Raw genomic sequence first — 20,682 nt, forward strand, 5'->3', positions numbered from 1 at the left:
AAGGGACCTTTAAAGATCATCTAGTCCAACCCCTCTGCAGTGAGCAGGGACATTTTCAATTAGATCAGATTGCTCAGAGCCCTGTCTAACCGGACCGCAATGTTGGGGCAAAAGTGTATCACCTAGGCATATTGCTGATAGCATGTGGTTTGCAGTCACTCTGGATAACACAAAGACAGTTTTGCAGAGCTGCATACTGCTGTGGGGTGCACCGGCTCTGTGCCTGCTCTGGCAGCCAGCTGAAGGTGGAGAGCTGTGCTTGGTCGATGAAGCTGAGATGGAAATAGATGGTAGTCCTGTGATGAGAGTGTGTGAGTTCCCAGAGCTGTACCAGGGGAATAGCTGATGCAGACCTGTGGTGTTTGGTAGAGTCTCAGGTACCCCTCAGGTAAATCTGGCGTGCTTTAGGCACACAGCACTGGTGTTTGCGTAGAGTAATAGGAATTCTGGTGCTCTGTAATCACACAGTTGGAATGCCTGACCATCAAAGACTTGCAGTTGTTTCTCAACCATAACTCTTACTGAGGTTAGTGGGAGCTGTGACTGCATTGAAAGATTCTGAATTTCAAAGGGTCATTACTGAGAAAGTCTTTTTGTTTGTTTGTTTGTTTTGTTTATTAACTAAGCAGTAAAAGAGAAGCAAACGGGTGAAGAGTGAAGCTGTTCTATGTGCTTTCATTGGTTCTGCAGTGTATCAACCAGTTTACTTTCCAGTGTCATTGAAAATATTGTGATAGTGAGTAAGTAGTCTGATACGGCAAATTCTTTAGTACCAGCAGTGACTACAGTAGTAAAGTAATATGAGGGAAGCAATATGAGGGGAAATGTTTGTTAATGTTGCTAAACTTAAAAGATAGCTCTTATTTACACGATTTCATCTTTCCAGTATTCCGTCAGGGTGATATTGGGACGAACTGGTATGCTGTTCTGACAGGATCACTGGATGTGAAGGTTTCTGATACAAGCAACCACCAGGTAAAATAGATTTTCCGTTGAAATCATCCAGTCAGTAGTACAAAGAAAGGGTATGACATGCTGAGGTAGATAACAACGACATGTATCATACAGATACTTTGTCTTGTCACAAGCATGTTTCTTTGAGTCTCCTTTAGTGTCAGTTGTCCTTTGTCGCTGGAGGCAAATCATGCCATTGATTTCAAGAAAACTAAAACGTAATGCTCTGAAAAGTGGTCTACATTTTAATATGAAACAAGACTCTGTCTTTTCTAATAGTGCCGTATGAAGTTAAGCTAAAGATCTAAGAGGTGTTAGTTTGTTCCCTAGAAATACTTTAATTCAGTCCTTGTTCAGAAAGTTCAAACCAAACCCATCAACAGTGCAGTCTGATAATACCATGCTGCAATCTTCACTGCAAGAATGGGAAAGTATTGTAGTAATAGCAAGAGTATTGGAACTGCTGCCATGTTAGACCAAAAGCCTGCCGGTAAAACGTATTCAGTGTTAAAAAATAGAAGAACAAGTAAAATTCCCTCCAAATTCCAAGTGATTTCTCAGTATCTTGGCACTCCTGGATTTACTGGAATTAAAAGTGGAATTTTAGAGTAAAGAAAAAAAAAAAAGGGATGAGATATTTCTCCTGGAGAGAGTCTCCAACCCTTGTCATCTAATGTCGTGCTGACTAGTCACACACTTCCTGCTGTGAGCTGAGTCTTCTGGGAAGGCATCATGTCCCATTCCCTGCTCCCATGTTTGAGATCTGTGATTGTCCCATCATGTAGCTCAGCATGGGGTTTTACCTCTGACATGTGACTCGTTGTGCCTTCACATGAGCTAGCCAGAAACTGAAGTGTAACACTACCCCTTTTCCCATCTTGACTGAATATAGAATGGGGGGGGGGGCTGGGGGCTGGGGGCTGGGGGATGTTGCTGTTGTTGTTGTTGTTGTGTTCTTTGCCCAAAGTCTGGCTGATTGGTTAAGGTTTCTTGCGTGTAGTAGCAGAATGGCAGAAATTGGATTTTTCACTTTGTTGAGCCTTGCATCACCGGTGAAATTGGGTCAGAATGCAAGTCAAAGCAGTGTATGAGCACTGGGTCTTTAATACTTCTTACTTTAAAATGATAGATACTAAAGGAACTTCTATCATTATTTTTAGCAGCCTCTTCACTATACTAAGTAGAGACTGATTGAGAGTATAATTATCCTAATTTGAGCAATTCTCAGCGTGGCCCGGCTGCCATTGGTATTGTCACAATTTGAAACAGTACTGGGCTCTTATGAGACCCTTTTTTGTGCAGGTCTAAAAGCAATCAGGAATATTTTCCGGTGTCTGCCAAAAGATGGCACCACACTGTTGTTAAGGTCCAACGCTCTTTACTGAATTAGAAAGAAGTATATCCACAGAAGCGTTCTGGATGTGGAAGTTAAATTAAGAATCTCTTTGGAGTGTTGATTTGTTCCATTAGATGGAGGATGGAACATTTCAGCCTTTTAAGAACTCTAAAGTAAATATTTTTTTCTGCTCATTCAGGTTCACTCCATTTTCCTGCCAGAAGGAAACTACAGAACTACAATTCTAGTTCTAGTTCTAGAAATTATATTCTGCAGTTATTTCTTAACCTCACATTTCCATCTCACAGGAACAATGAACTGAATTCTTACCGCTGCCTAGTTGCCATGAAATACAGCCTGACTGCCTAAAGGACAGTGGCTCATGCATTTGCCGTTCCAGTGCTGGATAAGTTTGGTGACTGGGGACTCCTAAGTAGTATTCGAGTCCAATATTTTCTCTGGTTTTGCTCCAGCTTGGTGTTTATACCGTGCCCTTCCTTGCCATCCTTGGTGTCCTGCTCCTTGTCATGCCTTTAGCTCCTGGGTGCCCTGTTCCAGTCTTGCCTGCACTGTGGCAGGCATGGTGCTAGTCATTCTTGAGCTTGAAGTACTTGCTAGCACTCCCTGCCTACTGTGCTCGCTACAAACCCAGATGATGGAGGAAAGTATATCCACAGGCAGGCAGCCCTGACAGACTCAGTTGCCAGCATTGTGCTCCCAGTTAGGAATGGATGACCAGTGCTTAAGATGAAGGGATGCTTGTCACCTGCCCTGGAGCGTATTTTCCACTAACAGCAGTCAGGAGCCAAAGCACCCTTTGCAAAGTCATAGTAATGGTTAATTGCTCTGCTGTTACTATTATACCATAAATGGCACTAATGCTAATGAGAAACTTCCAGCAGAGCAGGAAAGATACAGGAGTTTATCTGAGTTTACAAGTTTAGAAGTTTGTAGTCTTGTGTAAAAGTACAGAAGGACTATGCCATCTTTTCTAGGAAAAGAGAAACGGACTTTGTATTTAGGTTCCTGTTCGTTAATAAGTCTTTAGACACAACTAAAAAGCTTTTAGTACTTAAGATGAGCAGGAGGTTGTAGTAGATGACCTCCTGAGTTTTCATGCAGCTTGAATTATCCTGTGATTATATGATGATGCCTACAGCATTGTTGTAAATACGGAAAATCGATTCTCTTGATTAAAAATGTGTTTCTCCCACTCTTACTGGGTGTTTATCTGTGTGCCTGGGAAACATAAATTTCAGCAAGCCTGGGAATAAACACGTTGTGTAGCAGCTACCACGTACTAACTCTTTATGCAGTCACCCTTGGTGTTGGGTAGCTTTCTTCCATTAAAAGTGCAGAAAGTGACTGTACACTTAGTGCTGACTAAGAATGCCTTAATGGCCTTTGCTCCTACAGAGGCATGTAGTTACATGTCTTGCACTAGAAATTATATTTAAATGCACAAATGGATCAAGACTTCAGTGTAGCTGGTGAAGTATTAATTCATACACAGCCTTGCTGCCCATTAGCTTACTCATGCAGGTGCCTGTGATTTCTCAGAGAAAGCATTAGTGATACTGATTGGGACCAAGTTGAGAATTCATGTAAACAGAAATATTAACATTACCTATTACTTGCTGTTATGATAAGAGGAAGCATTCCATGTGATTTAAATGTTTTAATAAAGACAACACACAGATTTGGGATCTCTCAGATAAAGCCTCGCTTTTATATTGGTTTGGAAAAATCCTTTCTGACTGCTTGCAAAACTGTAGTATGTCACAAGAGGGCAGTGTTAGAACACATAACAAACTGAGTTAAACAGGCAATGTTTAATACTAAAGTGGCTAGTTTGAAAGTCATACTCAACTATTTGCAATATACATGTTTTAAAGAGTTTGACCAGAGCAGATTTCTCTGTTACGGTTATTTCTGTTCCACTGAGGTGGTAAAATATGCTAGCTGCTGCTGGTCATGATGGTAATACCATTTGCCATTGAAATGGGACAATACAATTTACAATACAGCGATCTGACAGGATTGCCTATCCAGTACATCCTGAGTGGTGGCTGCTCTGCTTTCTGTAAAAATTATTTATGAATTTTCTGGCTATTCAACAATCAAGAAGAGACTGAAGAGAACCTTTTTTGCTTTAAGATAAAAATGTCACACTATGAATTGCAGAGGTAAGTGTAATGAACTGTTTTGGTCTTGCCTCAACTTGTTTGTAACAAATACCCTGATAAATACCATACTTAAAAGTCACACAAAGACTTAGTAAGTCGCCTTCAAAATAAACAGAAAATGCAGCCTATTTAGAATTTATCAGAAAGACGTCTTTACTCTCAGTTATGAACAGATTCTGAATTTAATTTTTATTTGGCACTGTTACCTACCCAATATTACAACCGAGGTATATAGTGATAGAAGTTCCTCTTAGAGACATATTCCTAGTTTGGTGTTGTCTTAAAAATACTGCTGACTGCCTTGGGCATGTTTAATTTTTGAACTCTGTTTTGAAAATGAACAAGTTCTGAAGGTTGTCTGTTGGTGATGTCTCAGAATGAAGCTGGGAATAAATGCATTACAACAAAAGCATCAGTGTGACATCTTTGCCAGATTCTGCAGCATTGTCTTTTACTGAATTAGATCCAGAGCTTTTTACCCCAAATGATTAAGATTTATATTCATATGTGATAAAACAAGAAAGAATGAAGAGAAAAAAGACAAAGACCAAATAGCCATTTAATCTTCAGGTTTGCTGTAGTCTGCCGGCTGGGGGCCATTGCTAGTTTATCTTGCCTGTGTTTGGGTGGAGTTTTTTAAGCTGATCAGATTTTAGAAACAGACCAAACTGAACACAGGACATTGACTTTACAAACAATCAGACTTTTTTATAAAAGGTTTAAAGGAGGAGCTGTGGGTGCTTGGGTGGTACAGCAGTGTCAGTTGTAGGAAGATGCAGAAGGCTGAGGATCAAAAGCCAAATAAGTTAGTGGGGTTGCTGAGAAGAATAACTGTGAAGAAAGAGGTTCAGATGTCCATGTAAGAAAGAGAAGAATTTCCTGGCTGTTTGAAACTGAGGACAAAGGAGGTATGTGATAAGATAAAGTGGAAACAAGGAAAGAGATTTAAAGAGGGCAGTCCTTGCAGTACTGCTTTCTGCATTAAATGCCATTATGTATGCATGTAAATAGCCATTATGTATTTTGGAGGTATCCCCTGTGAAGTTGTAAGATAGGTTTGTACTGTAGTCTGTAGTGTAGTGTAAATATGCCCAAGCTCGCTTTAAGTTATTTAGTTTGAGCACAAGAACTGCTCTACCTATTGTAACACAGAGATTGACTGGACTAACGTACTCAGCTGAGAAGCTGAGTGTGTTGGCCCATGCTGAGCTCCACAGTGTCGTGGTTGTACTAGCTTTGATTATGAACTTAGCTTATTGAAAGCCGATATAGAAAAATCATTTCACTTCTGTCTGCCAGATTACATAGCAAAAAATCCAAGAGATTGCAGGTAGCTTTTAGAGGATCAGATAGAAAGGTATGGAAGTAATGAATATGTTATAACAGTACAGTTAATCTGATCTGTAAATATTTTAATTAGGAACTAGATAAGAAGTTGATCACAGTCTTTCTAGAAGCATAATGCCTTCTTTAAGCAAATCACCTTGTCCTGTGTAAAGAGGATGCTGTAGCCTATGTTGGAAAACTGCAGTTCTAATGTGGGAAGGTATTTCTATGTTATCTTTAAAAGTAGTGTGATTTCTTGTCTAGTGGCTGAAATATACTCTAGGGGAGGTAATGGAACAGGAAAATCACTTTGAAGATAGTTTACTTACATGTGTATTCTCTGGTTTCTCTGTTATAAAAGGAAGTTTTTCCTGAGGACAAGGCGGACTGTGTCAAAGTAATAATAAACAAACTTTTCAAAATGCCAGCTTGTGCAGATCTCCAGTTAAACATGGAGATGGTATGGAGTCCGGGAGGGACATAGGTGCGGAGGTGAGATAAAGGTGCAAGGTGTGGGAAAATGATGAAATTGAAAACAAACTGGCTATATCAACTCCATTATAAATTCAAAATATTGAATAAACTAAAATTTCAACCTAGCACTCGTAGTTTTTTTTTCCTATTTTCTTAATTTCTCTTTCAGACACCCTGATTTTATTTACACACAGTACAAAAATTCTGTTTGCCAGGTTGGAAAATAGAAAGTATCACAAGTCAAGGAGGAGCATGCAGGCGATATGCCTTGTGATGCTGGGGGAGGGAATAAGGCAGAGCCTTGTTTCTGATTCTCAACCATTCAGTAGGATGGTCTTACAAATTCAGTAATGTTTAGATTGATGGGAGTCAGGGAGGGGGAGGTTTAACAACTCTTCACTGCATGTGTCTCAGCTGCTAGTGAGAGTCAGTGAAACTGAATACACAAACAACCTCTGATTTGAACGCTGCCATTTTATAGTGTGTTCAGGGGACAGACGAGCAATGGAAACAATCTCATCTTTTTAAGTCTTTAATACTGTCTTTTAAATAGCCGTATGAAGTTTAGCTGGTTACCAGCAGTGAGAACCCCCTGCTGCTTCTGGGATTGCAGAGGGGAACAGCAAACTGAGTTTTGAGTTGCTAGCAATCCTCCTGAAGCCTACACTGAACAGCAGGAGATTCTAGAGTGTAAGGTTAACAGGCGGAATAGGAAACGCACACCTGATTCCCCATAGGCTGGAGATATATAAACAAGGGACAGAGAGAAAACGGGGCTCTGAAATTTTGAAGAAGACAGATGGGCTTGCTCCCCAGCTGACTGCGAAACTGCATCTCTGTGGAGAGCAGTGATGGCTAGGGAAAAAAACTGGAAGAGCTTTCACTTTATAGAAGCCTGGACTTTAATGAACGTAGATAGGACCATTCCAGCTCCTTGACTTAACACCCCACAATGTTCATTTATTTCTTAGGCTGAACAGCGGGCTTATCAGAAGTTATCTTAGAAAGTGGTTCCTTAAGTGGTTCCTTCCTAATACTGGTCATTTTCTCCTATTCTCTATTCTGTCTCTAAACATCTATTCTTTAGGGTTGTGAAGAATCCATAAAGGTGAAGCATTTCAAAGCAGTTTATTTTTCTGGAGGGAGGGAGGGGAGTGGTAAAGAAGTTGGAAGATGTAAATATTCCTTATGATCCACCTAATGGGAAAGTTTCATTTTCTGCCAGGTGATTTGGTTATTCTGCCCTGAACAGAGATCTTTTATCTGAACTTTCTAAATAAAGTTGAGAATAATGTATTGGAGACCTGGAGATCAAATTTTGTGTGATGAGTAGGCACATTTTCTTTGTGTCTCCTTTGAGTGCAGCTGTGGGTATGGTAGTGTGCATACAGTGTTTCAGCTCTGAAAGATAAGCTTGTTAAGGTGGAACTTTAAGTGTATAGCCTGTATTATAGGCTGTTTGTAGAGACTTCTCTTTAGATGCCTAGGTGCTCTTTCCCAAATACTGTTTCTTTTAAACAGTGCCTGTCCATATTTACCTTCCTTGAAAATTTATTTCAGACAGTTTGTAAATTCTTCCTAGATTTTTTCTAAGACATAATGGATTTTGTTTTCCTGAACACATTGTTCTATATGGTAGTATCTGTGCAAAAGCAATTTGCTATGGTTCAGGGATCTGGCCTATTATGGGCATTTGTCTTTGTAATGCAATTATAAAGCTACTAACTTGATCTTAATAACATTTGCCTATTACCACTTATTAGATGCATGAAAGGAAAACAATTTTAAACACAGAAAATGATGCTGAAATATGCTCATGCATCTCTCCTGGATTATCAGCCATAAAGATACAGTGGATGGGATGACAAAATACTCCAATTTCATGAATCCTACATTTGAATACTAAACTGTATTTCTAATGTTGTGTCAAGTAAAATTAGCATGTGTTTTTATATGTTTATGTGTATTTGTCTGTGTGAATATATGAGTTCCTTAGTAAAGTGCAGTATGTATCAGTTTAAATTTTTAATGCTGTTGCTTTTTTTGTTTTTTTTTCACTACTCAAAAGACAGTCAGTTAAGACCCAACTTAGAAAGAGACATACATAAGTGTTCAGCTTGAAGCCGGCGCTCAGGAACATAGCAACTTGTAAGCCTAGAATAGAACATGTATCTGAAGATCTTGAAGCAGCAAGTTATTTAATTTCTAGTAGTCTAATTTTTTTGTCTGCAGTAGATCATAATTTGTGTTGGAGCTATTACAGAGGAGTTCCTGGCCAAGGGGGATTGATTTAGACATCTTTCCATCACATTAATAGCATGTGCTCCTATAGACTCTTTTGAAGTGGACTTTACTGCATGTTTGGGACCATCCTGAATATTCTGTTCCAGGTTGTTTTGGACTTTAGTAGTTTTCTTGAACTCTCAGACTTATGTGAAAAAAGATTATATATTTAGTCTGGTACTTAATCAGCAGGTATCCGTTAACAATTGAGAGATTTACTGGCATTTTCAACAGAAAGGTCAGGAGTTGATTGAACTGTACAACTGCATTGCACTCAGACCTTGTACAATAGAAAAATGCATTATAAATACAAGAGGATATTATAATTGAAAGGTATGTTTGTAGAAAAAACATAACAGTCAAATTTTTGTTCTGATGAGGGTAGCCTATATAGGGCAGAAATTTATATTCCAGGATAGCATTTCTGATGCTAGTTATCTTCTGATCACCTCTGACATTTCTAAAGGATCTCGTCATCACAGCAGTCTGCAGAGGTAGATGAAGAGCGGTCATAACTTTCTTCCAAAGGTGAAGGTGACTCTTGTGTTCTCTGCTTTGCAGACAGAAATATCTAATTCAGCTGATGGCCATAGAAAACACATTGCTTCCACATTGATGCTTCCTGTGTTGTTAATCAGCATATTAATTTTTTTGTTGGCGCTTTTAATTAGTTTTCTTTTAAAGCAAATAGCTGAAGACTCTTAAGGTAGTGCTATTAGCAAATGTGACATAAAGACTCTTAAAACATGCTGGAATATTTAATATGTGCCCTTTTATTTTTAATTCAAAGGATGCTGTGACAATATGCACTCTGGGAATAGGAACTGCTTTTGGAGAGTCCATTCTGGATAACACTCCTCGCCATGCTACCATCGTTACCAGAGAATATAGCGAGCTCCTTCGAATTGAGCAGAAGGACTTTAAGGCACTTTGGGAGGTAAGTTCAGATTTACTTGCAGTTTATGCAGAAAAAAAGTGGTTTGACCTTTAAAGTATTTCTAATGAAATGTAAGCACATTTATACTGTAGGCAAAGTAATAATTATTTTAAATTAGTTTGGACAAAAAAGAAAGTCTTTTTACTTCTTTTTAGTGCTTCATATTCTGTATGATTACGTACTCCTGTGTTTCTTTCTTACAGTCTTCCTCTAATGAAATAACTCAGGTGAAATTTCTGGTGGAATTTATTTGTATAGTGCAGGTGTTGCTTTCTTAGCTTTAAACTTGCTTTTATTGCCAACATTTAAGAAGAGAGTCTATCCTTGATATACTCTGATATTTTAAATTATTCTCCTTTACTCCTGTCTTATCACCAGCTGTAGGGGGTTTAGAATTTGCAGATGGATCAACTTAAAAATTAAGTTACTGATTACATGTGAATTCCCTTAGAACTTTCCGTTGTGGAGAACTTACTGCTGAGGTTATTCATTGTATAATCTGTGTATGCATTGGTATCCATGCTGAGATGACTTCATTAACATGTTACTGAACTTCAATCAGTTTACATTTTTGTAAGCTTTACACTTGATTTAAAAAGCGTTCTGGGAGTTTGAAGGCATTCTGTTGGCCTGGCCTACTCTTGCCATTTTATACCACCAGCTTGTTTTAAATGGTGACTGTCCAAATTTCAGTGTTATGTAGAGCTGTCAGATGGTGTGACAGTGTCCTAAAGTTGCAGCTCTAGGAACATTAACTATATTTAAGAAATAGATGCTGGTTGTAGCATTGTAGTTCAACTTCTCTTCTAAGTGCAGACTGATGGATTTTTTTTTTACTTTCTCTTTTCCTGACAAAGAGCAGTATTATACTCCAAATAATTGTCCTAAAGCAGTACGAAAGTGAGGCTATCAGGAAGAAAATAAAATCCACAACTAGCTACACTGACTGAGGAAACAGCACTAATAAAACCTGCCTGCAAATATGTTGCCTTGAGCATGGTTAATGGTACAGCATGATCAAGGCATGAAAGACCAATGTGTGAATGAAACGTGCTTGCTGATGAATGCTCTGACAATATCAGATTTCATTTTTTGAATTGCGTAGCCATAATTTATACTGCTTTTTTGGCAATGTCTACAGCTAAAATAAAATGCTAGTAAAGTCTCATAGGAAATTTGAAGAAATTCAGAATGCAGTATTTTTCTGCAATTCATGCTTTTTTCTCAACAGGAGCTGCATTATAGTTTTAGATCCTGGCATTAAAAGATTAAATATGCCAGAGGTCTTATCTGTTTTAACATATGCTACACTTGCCAGTGGTCAGAGATTTTTAATGTAGATAGTGCTTTACTAGCTCGTGATGGAGGAGAATAAATGCAATTGTAGGATTCTTGAGTAACTTTTTTTTAAATTCGCTTTTAATTGGTGTAAGCAGAGTAATTTCTGCTATGTGTCTATGTGTATGACTTTTCTTCTAAGCATTCAGAGATAATTGGTTTCCTGTCAGAAATATTGGGGTAGTCGAGGTTAACTTCCCTCTTAAAAATTTTTAACTTTAAAACATAAAGTTGTTTTAAAACGAAATGGTTGATGTCATTTGCTCTTTAATCACTAACACAATGCCATTTCTAACAATTTTGCTGATCTTGATGATTTTTTTGATGATAGATTTTTTGGAAAAGGTCATGTGTGCTGAAAGTATTAGGAGCTATCGTAGGGAGCCTTAGCACACATCTTGTAAGTTGCAGATTTTATGAAATTGTGCAGTAGAGCATGTCACAGATGCTGCAGGTGTCAGTCACGGACTGCAGTTTAGCTTTGTGGTGCTTCTTTGCCTTTTGTGCAGTTTTACAGTGAACTTTTCATGTATTTTGGTGTGCTTACTTTCAAGGAGGCTATCCTTGTGCATGAGTGGAAAATTATGCCATGAAATACAGCTTCTCTGGTTAGCCTGAGGTAGAATTAATTTGCTCTTTTTTGTCAAAGCAGTATTTGTTTCCTTGCAATCTACTAATCTCAAAGCCTACAGAAACTGCAACTAATGTATGATAAACAGAATGTTCAAAACAGACAGAAAATTATTTAAGAAAATTCTCCTAAAATATACTTGGAATAGCAGCAGTAGTGTATTATTGTTATCTGGAGAAAAGGAAATACTTTTCCTCAGGGAAACTTTTCGATATGTTATGGATGCTGTGTTGTTCTGTCTACCTTATCCCAAGCTTCATGTATCTGTGCTATGACAAAGCCCGTATGGGGAAATGGTTATTGATACAGTGATGTGCCATTCGGATAATTTTTTAATTTTTTAAGTGAAAACCCATACAAAGTCAAGAATGGATCACAGATATTTGTGATCAGTGGTACCATGGACAAAATGGGAAAAGGCAACAATGTCAGTGTCATTACAATTCAGATGCAATAGAAATTAAAATCTGGTGCATGCAATCAATTTTCACCTCTCCAGATGAGAATTTAATTCCAGAAAGAAATAGTTTCTCCATTAAAAAAATATTGAATAGTTCTAAAATAATGTACTTTAAGAACAACCTAAAGAAGTGGTAGGGTTGGAATTCTTAAAATGGTTACTGCTTTTAGGAATGTAGGATTTATATCATTAACAATAGAAGTACAAAAAATACATTTTAGATATGATTAAGGTTCCTGTTTGTTTTGGGGTTTTTTTCCCCAGGAAGTTTACTTTTGGGTGAATTTACTTTTTTCCCTCTTTTGAGGGTAAAAACAAACAAAAACTCTCTGTTAGCTGATTAAAGACTTTTGGCATGCAGAGCATGGAAATTCCAAGACTGGAATTTTTAATACTCTTTTGATGTTACGGTTGTGAATATAATCTAGGAAAATGAACCAGTATAAATTGATTCAGTATTGATGTTAATTTATTGTGTAATGAATCTGAAATTATAGGAGTAAGAGCTATGAACTAACTTCCTTTATAGTAAAAATTTTTTAACACTGAAACCTACTGATGATGTTGATGTTTGCAACAAATGTTTTTCTTACTTTGAAAGACAAAGAGTATCCTTTTCATATATGAATTTGCAGATTTTTCTGACTTTTGTTTAAATTGAAAACTAACTTTTCCTGTATTGCTCTAAGAAACAATTTTATCGATAGAATGTTTCACAGACCAGATTTAACATATTTAATGCACAATGTGTAGAAAAGTGTGTTAAGTTCTTTGAGTATGGTTACAGTTGGGTCTACACCTAAAAGAAAGAGATTGCTACTTCTGAACAAGCTTTTTTTTTTTTTTATCACTATTCTTCTGTCAATTTTATAAATTTAGAATCATAGAATCATTTAGGTGGAAAAGAGCTTTGACACGATCAAGTCCAACCGTAAACTTAATACTGCCAACTCCCATTAAGCCATTAAATAATCTTTGAAGGAAAGATAGGATATTCTTTTATCAAAAATATGATAAGATGCCTTCTGCAATATACAGAACCACATATTCATTCAGCTCTTTAAATACAGAAAGATTTTCTGTGACCTTCATTTTTAACAGTCAAGGAATGCTGGTCAAAACAAATGATACTGTCCTGATAACAACAATTACCAGTTAAAATGGCCTAGTCTTTTCTCTAATGACTATATCGCTTGAAGTAGCATCCTGTTTGGGAACTTCTGTTGAACTTCTAAGCTTATTCATCCTTGGAGTCTTGTTTTTCTATCAAGGGCTGGTATAGCAGATTCGAGGTGATGAAATCTCTGGTTAGGTTCTCACACAGCTGAACACTGTTCCCTTATGAAAAAGCTCTGAGCAGTCACGGAATCGCTGGTCGTGTGCCTTTGTGCACTGATTGCCCCTGGCCTTCATCTCTCAGAAGCACTAACAAACATGAGAAAAGTTTTTCATCACTGTAGACTTACAAGGTGCTATAGGAATCTGTAGGAAGAGGGACTCTTGTGTTGATAAGAACTTGCTTTCCCTCTTTGACATCATTGAGTTAGCGTGGTGCTAGCTACCTTGCCCAAAAAACTGTTTCAAAGCACAAAGGAAAATACATCCAAAAATAAACATGAAAGCAGAAGGTTACGCACGAGGAGCTTTGGTCATGCACATCCTGTTGGGTCACTGGCTTGCTCCACCCCTAATAATTGTATTCTTTTAAACAGAGTAGGAGTGAAATTAATGTATTTGAGCAGTGTTACCATTACAGAAGTTCTCTGTAGTTCATCCTCAAGCTTTGTCCTTTCATGCAGTTGCAAACTGATTCAAACCCAGACAGGAAGGGAGTGAATCTGCTGAGAGGTGACTTATTTTTAGAGGTCTTTCCTACCACAGTGAATTACTCAGCCTTCCTTGGATAACATACACGTAACCAATTTCCTTTTGTGTGGAGTAAGATTATGTTGGAAGATACTGAACATGCCTTGAGAAACATTTGATCTTGAGTAAATGAAGAACAGCTATTACTTCGGTATGCGGTAACTTTGGAGAGAGGGAGTCTTGGCCCTGTAAGGTCAGAATGAATATTTTAATTCTTTGTTATTCATATTCAACAGCACTTGCATGTCTTGTAGTCTGGTAAACAGTAGCGTAACTTGCTTCCTGCTTTTGCCTGTCTGATGATAATTCAATAACCCTCAGCAGACTTCACTGCTCTGAAATAATAGGTTTGGGAGAAGCAGATTTCTTGCTGTCTTTGTTTTCTGAACACTGTGAATGTTACTTTTTAATGAGGTAGTTTGAAAACAGATCCTCTGTCAGAACACAAGAAATTTCACATACAGTTTCAATGGAATGCTATGTAGGAAATACACGTATGACATGGCATGACTTAAATGTCTGTTCAATGAGATTTCTGAATAAACCTTACAAGTTCATCAGAATTGAGACCACAGCTCTCAGTGCATTTGCGTGTAATATCAGTTTGTCTTTTTATGGTATATCTAATCATATCCCTTATATCAGGGTATAATACAATCTTATGCCCTGTTTTATGTGTCAGGATTGTGGCAGTAGGGATTACGAAGGCACTGTAAAAATACATTAATGAAAATGGACATGTAAGGATTTTAATTTGCTTTATCCATTTGGCCGTACTGTAAGAACATTATTTATCAAAGTATGTTACTAAATCTCCTGTAGGTGTTTTGTGATGTAATGCAGTAGGCAGCGTTTCTGAGACACAGCCTTTTCCTTGCCTTAGGCTGCTGGAAAATATATGTTACATTGTTACTTGAGAATGTTCTTGCTTCTTTCTCTGATAGACTCCAGAATACTTCAATGTGTTTAAGGAGTATTAGGAATCTCATGTAAATGTCAGTACTTTCTAATGCACCTTTTCACCAATGAGTATTCCATACCAGAAATTCTTTCCAGTTCGTTTAAGTGAGAGATTATATTTGATCTGAGAAATGAGATATTGGGAGGGGAGAATCAAACAAAAAATCAGATTCATGTCCAAGCCCCTAAACCAGCAGCTTGATTTATGGCATACTACTATGCCAGTTTATTGCCTAGTAATAAATTGCAGAAGTCTTTGCTCTAATTTACTGATTTCCCATAGGTGAACATAGTAGAGGTATAAAACTGTAGTTAATAAAATACAGAATATTTAGTTTTTCAGAATGGATGATCATGTGATTTAAAATAGTGAAGTGCTTGGAGACCCACAAAAGTATAAAAAGGCGGTCATGGAACTCTCAACTGTCTTTATCTGCTTCGTGTCACACTCTCCATTGACTGCTCAAGCTCTGCCTTGAAGATTTGTCTCTCTAATGGGGTTTTATTTGAGAAATGTAAAAGTGATCAGATTGTAGTAGCCTGCATTTGCTATGTAGCTGGAATACTGTGTTCACCAACCTCTCAAATAGCCATCTTGTCAGAATGAGGAAGAATTATTCCGTGTTATCAGATGCAGAATACAACACAGAAGGAGGACGTGGAAGGACCCAGGTGTGTCGGGTCTGTTGCCTTATGTTATCTGCAAATCGTCAGCTGATGACCAATTCAAATTTGCATGCAAAGAAACAGAGCTAGCAAGCTGGCGTGAGAGACATTGAAAAATGAAATGATGATAGGCAAGCAGGAGATTTTTTTTTTTCTAGAGTAACACATGGAAGGAGGAGGAATATAAAAAGTCCTCCTCCCCAGCTTTAGAATATGACGGTAAACAAAGAATTGGCAAGATGTGAGCAAAGCTTTGAAAGTAACTAGCATCCCACTTTCATACCTTCTGTGTTAATACTGATAAATCACGCAAGTGAGTAGCAGGGAAAGATTCCAAAATTGTTAATATACCGAGAAGAAGTGCCGGATTGCACTTCCGGTTTTGCTGGTGTGAACTGAGTATATTTCAGGTGAATACAGTACAATTGCTTTGATACACATGGAGCTAAGTGGGAGCAGAGTCTGGCCTTGTACTGGTTTTGGCTATCCTTGTAATATGCTTTTTGGTTTTTTTCTCTTGTTTTGCTTTGTCAGACCTTTCTAATTTTAATGAGTGATGCTCTGTCTGGTAGAGCAGATTTAAATGAGTATGGAACAGCATTCTATCCTCAGTAGCCAAATTTACGTCAGATCAAGCCTTGTTTGTCAGCATAGCAACACAGTGACTGCTGCTTTCATTTGGGTGTATTAATCCCTTCATGTTTTTAAAAAATGGATGCAGATTTTGTGAACACTGTTTATGACAGTGTATCTCCTAAGGTAACCTTCCTGGCCATTGGCAGTGGAGAAACACACCTAGAAACTAGATTTTTTACTTCGGTAACACAGCTCTTCTCTTGCTGTGATATGTACTGATGGAAGTGTACGAGTCTTTTGATAGAGTCTTGCTATGATGTGTTCTTTTCGAAGTAATGGCATTATGTCTGCAAAATTCATAATCAATAATTGTCCACTTTGTTTCACATAATTTGCCATGCCGTTATGTGTGTTATACAATATTGTCAATGAGGCACAATTTCTGCAGAAGATCCAGTTAGTTTTAACTCTGTGACTTTCCTTTTCTGTGTTATCCTTGCTTTAAGGTGAGAGAGATGGACACTTCAGACACACCTTAAGTGACTGAAAAGCTTGAAAAATAACAAGCTGATTAGAAAGGCCTGATCCTTCTTCATGTCTCTCTGCAATGAACTTTCCTGGTGCATGTTCTTGTACGTCATCCATACAATCAGTTTGCACTTCAGTCACCTGGTTTATTCTGAATGTATTTTAGTAGCAACATTTTGTGCCAGTGTCACTGATTACCATGCAGAGGTGGAATAAAGCTTTGTAGACCTGAATTCTTTTAAACCATACTAGCATGTCATTTCTCTTAGCGGCAATTCTGTATCGCTATAGTAGTGTCCATCATCTTGAGGCCTCTGTTGAATCCTATTACACCAGACACGGTGCAAAAATATATTGTCATTCCTATTTACAGCCCTTGTAAATGTTTATATGTTTATTAGCACTTCAAAGAGTCTTAAATTACATTGCAGAAAGCTTGATTTATTTGAGGTTCCTGCCTGGATAAAAAGAAATATCCAGCGAGCATGTCAGTCACCCTGTTATGTAATGCCTTTATTGGTTTTCTCATATTTTATCATGGTTAGAGGTGAAGTTGAAAAATATGAATTAATCCGATTTTCAGGAAAAGTAATTATTTTGATGAATTCCTAAAATATTTAAATTAAAGAAGAACATCTGACAAACATGCACTTAAAGTCCACAGATGTTTTTGAGGCTGCTTTTTCTTTGAAGCTTTACTGCCAAACTTGCACTTTCTATAACCAGCTTTTTTATTAGCAAAGAAAGTGCTTTTCGTCCTCAGCAGATTGTGTTATTAAATGTGGTATCTCTAAGCATGATGTGCTAAATAGCAAAAACATATATTGCAAAACACAACTGGGAGCCTACGAATCTTATTTCAGGGAGCAAATTTCTGGTCTTTGATTAGTCCATTTTTATTAGGTAAAAATGTCTTTCAGAAGAATCATAAGATTTTTTCGCAAAACATACATTCTGGCTTTTTTTTGCAAACATACATTTTAACTATCAAATATGTGTCTCATCCTCATCGGCCACAGAGAGAAAGAATGCATAACACAGAATTATGTCTTTGTGGATATGTATGTGTATATAATCTGCTGTTTATCTAATACATATTGTGTGTACATATTACTACATGAAATTCATATTTTTCTTGTCAAACTTCTGTGTCAGGTTGCCTGGAGCTTTGGTTCTAACTGCATTTGTGGTTGGCAGTGTCCTTTCCTGCCTTAGAACGGATACCAAAGTGACCAACTGCATAAAGCTTTGCTTACACTTCTGAACTTCTGGATTTGACGCAGACCGTCTGTTGCTTAACTCGCCCGTGGGGTCATAAGTGGATGAGGTTATTTTGGACATTGACCGTTTCTGATCTTCTGGTCAGTGTTACCATCTCAAGCCTTGGTTTCTTTTCAGATGAGTGGTGCTTTTTCTTTCTTACACAAAAGGTTATTCTGTTGTTACTGGTTCCTCTGGGTTCTTGACAAAAGTAGGAAGCCCTTAGAAGCTTCCTTTTCGTAATGAGTTTTTGTTGCTTTACAGCAATGGATATGGTTATGTGTTCCTCCAAGGCATTCCTATAGTATGTGTGCTTGCATGCAGCATTTGAACGGGTGCTTTCTGCTTGTACTATATAATGGGTCAGGCAAATAATGTGATGCCATTTATTAGATCAATGGATATGTTTTAATATTGACATTTTAAAAATCCATTAGCTTAAACCTGCTGGCATTAACAAAAATTAGATATCTTTGACAGTAAGATCTATGGCAGTGGAAGATCTTACACAGATTAACACAAGCAAGGCTATTGTATTATATATTTTTTTTTATTCTGTCTTGTTAGTTTCTAAAATATTTTGTAAAAATCTTGTAAAAGTGTTCACTTTCACACAGCAAGAAAAAATGAAACCTACAGTTCCTATTTAGCAGAATGTAAATTCCTCCTTCTGTACAGAAGCAGTACCCTTGAATGAGCATTCAATACCTTAAAACTCAAAACAAGCTGAACCCCAGACATTATCAATTTATTAGGTATATGGATTAATAAATGGGCCAAAAAGAGAGTGTTCTTTGCTTGCCTTAGATAGTACAGTTCTGACAGGTCTCTTTTCCTGGTCAAAAACAGAGCTGTAAGGGTTAAATGTTTGCCCTTTCTCTTAGACTGGTTCCTCTTCTCTTTTCATCCATGGTGAAACCCTACTGTATTGAAGTCAGTGAGTATTGTGGGATTGCAACCCAGGTAATTACTAATTGCTTCCTTCTCCTTGTATGATAGGCAGCACAGGCTGTTTGCACTAGGTTTAAATCCTCTTTACCCTCTTCTCTTTTGTAACAGTTTCTATCCACTGACATAGCTGGTGTAACTTGAGAGCATGAGGCTGGAATTACTCAAATGATTCTGAGGTGTAGTAGTTCAGGGGTGCTTAACAAAACGGTCAACCCAATACTTGTACTGAGATAAACTGTATCCAAACCTTACAAACTCTAGGCATCCCGGGGGTACGCTTGAAAATAAAGATATAAAAGGCTAAGAACTGAATATGGAATATCTCTCCTGTGGCAAAGAATAAGAATTACAGGGCCCAGCCTGTCATCTGTGCTGATTATGGCCTGTCCCAGATACCAAGAAGAGAAAGAGATTTAAAAAACCCCAAATAATCCATGTGATTGCTCTTGAATCAATCCTTGTTTCCATCTAAGCAGTGGAACTCCAACACTTAAGAGTTCTCAGGGTTAGTGGGTGTTGCTCTAATTCCATTAGTTCGGTGAGCTGCAAAATTCCTAGAAATCTGTTTGCCAGCAATGTGAAAATATCAGACCTGAAATATGCCTTGAGGGGCCAGCAGGCCCTCTGAAATGTTTGAATCTCAACAGGATTTGTGGGACAACCTATTCATGGATAATTTTTTTTTTTCGTTTGGTGAATGGTTGTTTATGCCACAAATATTCAAGAACAATGCATAATAAGACATGATGACCTTCTAAGGCATGTGCTACCTGTATTTTTATACTCTGTAATGTAGTGCATATTCACAGAATTAATGTTTTCATCTAATATTTATGTTACAGGCTGTTGCTGAAATCAGTGTTTTATCAGAATTTGTGGATTCATGCTATTAGTCTGGTGTGATGCTTAAGGCTCAATTTCTTTATCCTTCATGTCATGCCTGATTAGATAAGACTATTAGTGTGTATTTCCTCTGAACTCTGCTTAAAACAGTTTCTCAGTTAAATTTCAAATGAAGAAGTTAAAAGAAAACTGAAACTCACAAATAAAAGTTTACACACTAAATATCTTCTGACTGAACTTCTGTTCATTTTAAGTTATGTTGATAAAATACTCTTGTCTTTCTAGATGCCGTACTTAGCTCTAAACCAGGCTTTTATACCATTTGTTTGAGGTTGATAAATAATGAGCATTTAAAATTAAACCTTGCCATCCTGCATTTAGTACTTATTGATATAATTCAGCTTGCTTACTGTTTAACCTCTGACCGTTTCCTGAGTAATTTCTATTTAATTTTGCATTCCACCTCTCTCTTGACATTTGAAAAATATCTTTTCTCACTACCAATCCAAACCATTTTCTTGGAGTATTAACCCCTTCATTTTCCAAAATAGATAAACTAAATTTGTTCTGTTAATTTCCATAAAACCCTATCCAGGCATTCCTGAGTACAGGTTAGTGGAAACAATATCATCATTTTGTTTTAGCATAATAAACATATGCATTCCAGTATGGTTTTTGTATGACCTGGTCTTTGAGAAACAGAGTTGTTCAAAGACATCATGCTGTTCTGAAAGGAATGAGTTATAAGGGAACTTGTTTGAGTTACTTAGGCTTTTATGCTTAATTCTCTCTGGGGATAATGGTAGAGACTCTCAGTACAATTAAGGAAAGATTAAAAGCTCAGTACAGGCTTATTTTCTCTCTTCTTTCTGTCTGCCAATACCCTTCAAGCCTGTATCCTCTCTAGAATTATGAAACATTTTTGAAAGGCCTTTTTCTTTCTGCCATCATTTCTCAGACAGTTTTCTGGTGTGCATCTCTTCCACAGATCTATGAATATGGTTTCTCTTTCTGCATTTGTCATTTTTTTTTCCTGCTAGTATTTAATGCCAGTTTTGTTGATCTCTGATTATGAGATCATTGGGTATTTCTCCTTAGGTTTATCTG

At 37.4% G+C, this 20,682-nt stretch overlaps 1 protein-coding gene across 2 annotated transcripts in view; it reads left to right on the top strand.

Moving 5' to 3' along the window:
* The window catches only part of RAPGEF4 (Rap guanine nucleotide exchange factor 4), a 170,650-nt gene that overhangs the window by 13,998 nt on the left and 135,970 nt on the right, over positions 1-20,682 (top strand). For both annotated transcript variants that reach the window (XM_075430945.1, XM_075430946.1), the window contains exons 3-4: positions 887-975; positions 9,350-9,496. In XM_075430945.1, the coding sequence (XP_075287060.1) occupies positions 887-975; positions 9,350-9,496 (236 nt within the window). The remainder of the gene's footprint in view (positions 1-886; positions 976-9,349; positions 9,497-20,682) is intronic.

Source organism: Opisthocomus hoazin, chromosome 9 (genome assembly GCF_030867145.1).
Source record: "Opisthocomus hoazin isolate bOpiHoa1 chromosome 9, bOpiHoa1.hap1, whole genome shotgun sequence".
NCBI lineage: Eukaryota > Metazoa > Chordata > Aves > Opisthocomiformes > Opisthocomidae > Opisthocomus > Opisthocomus hoazin.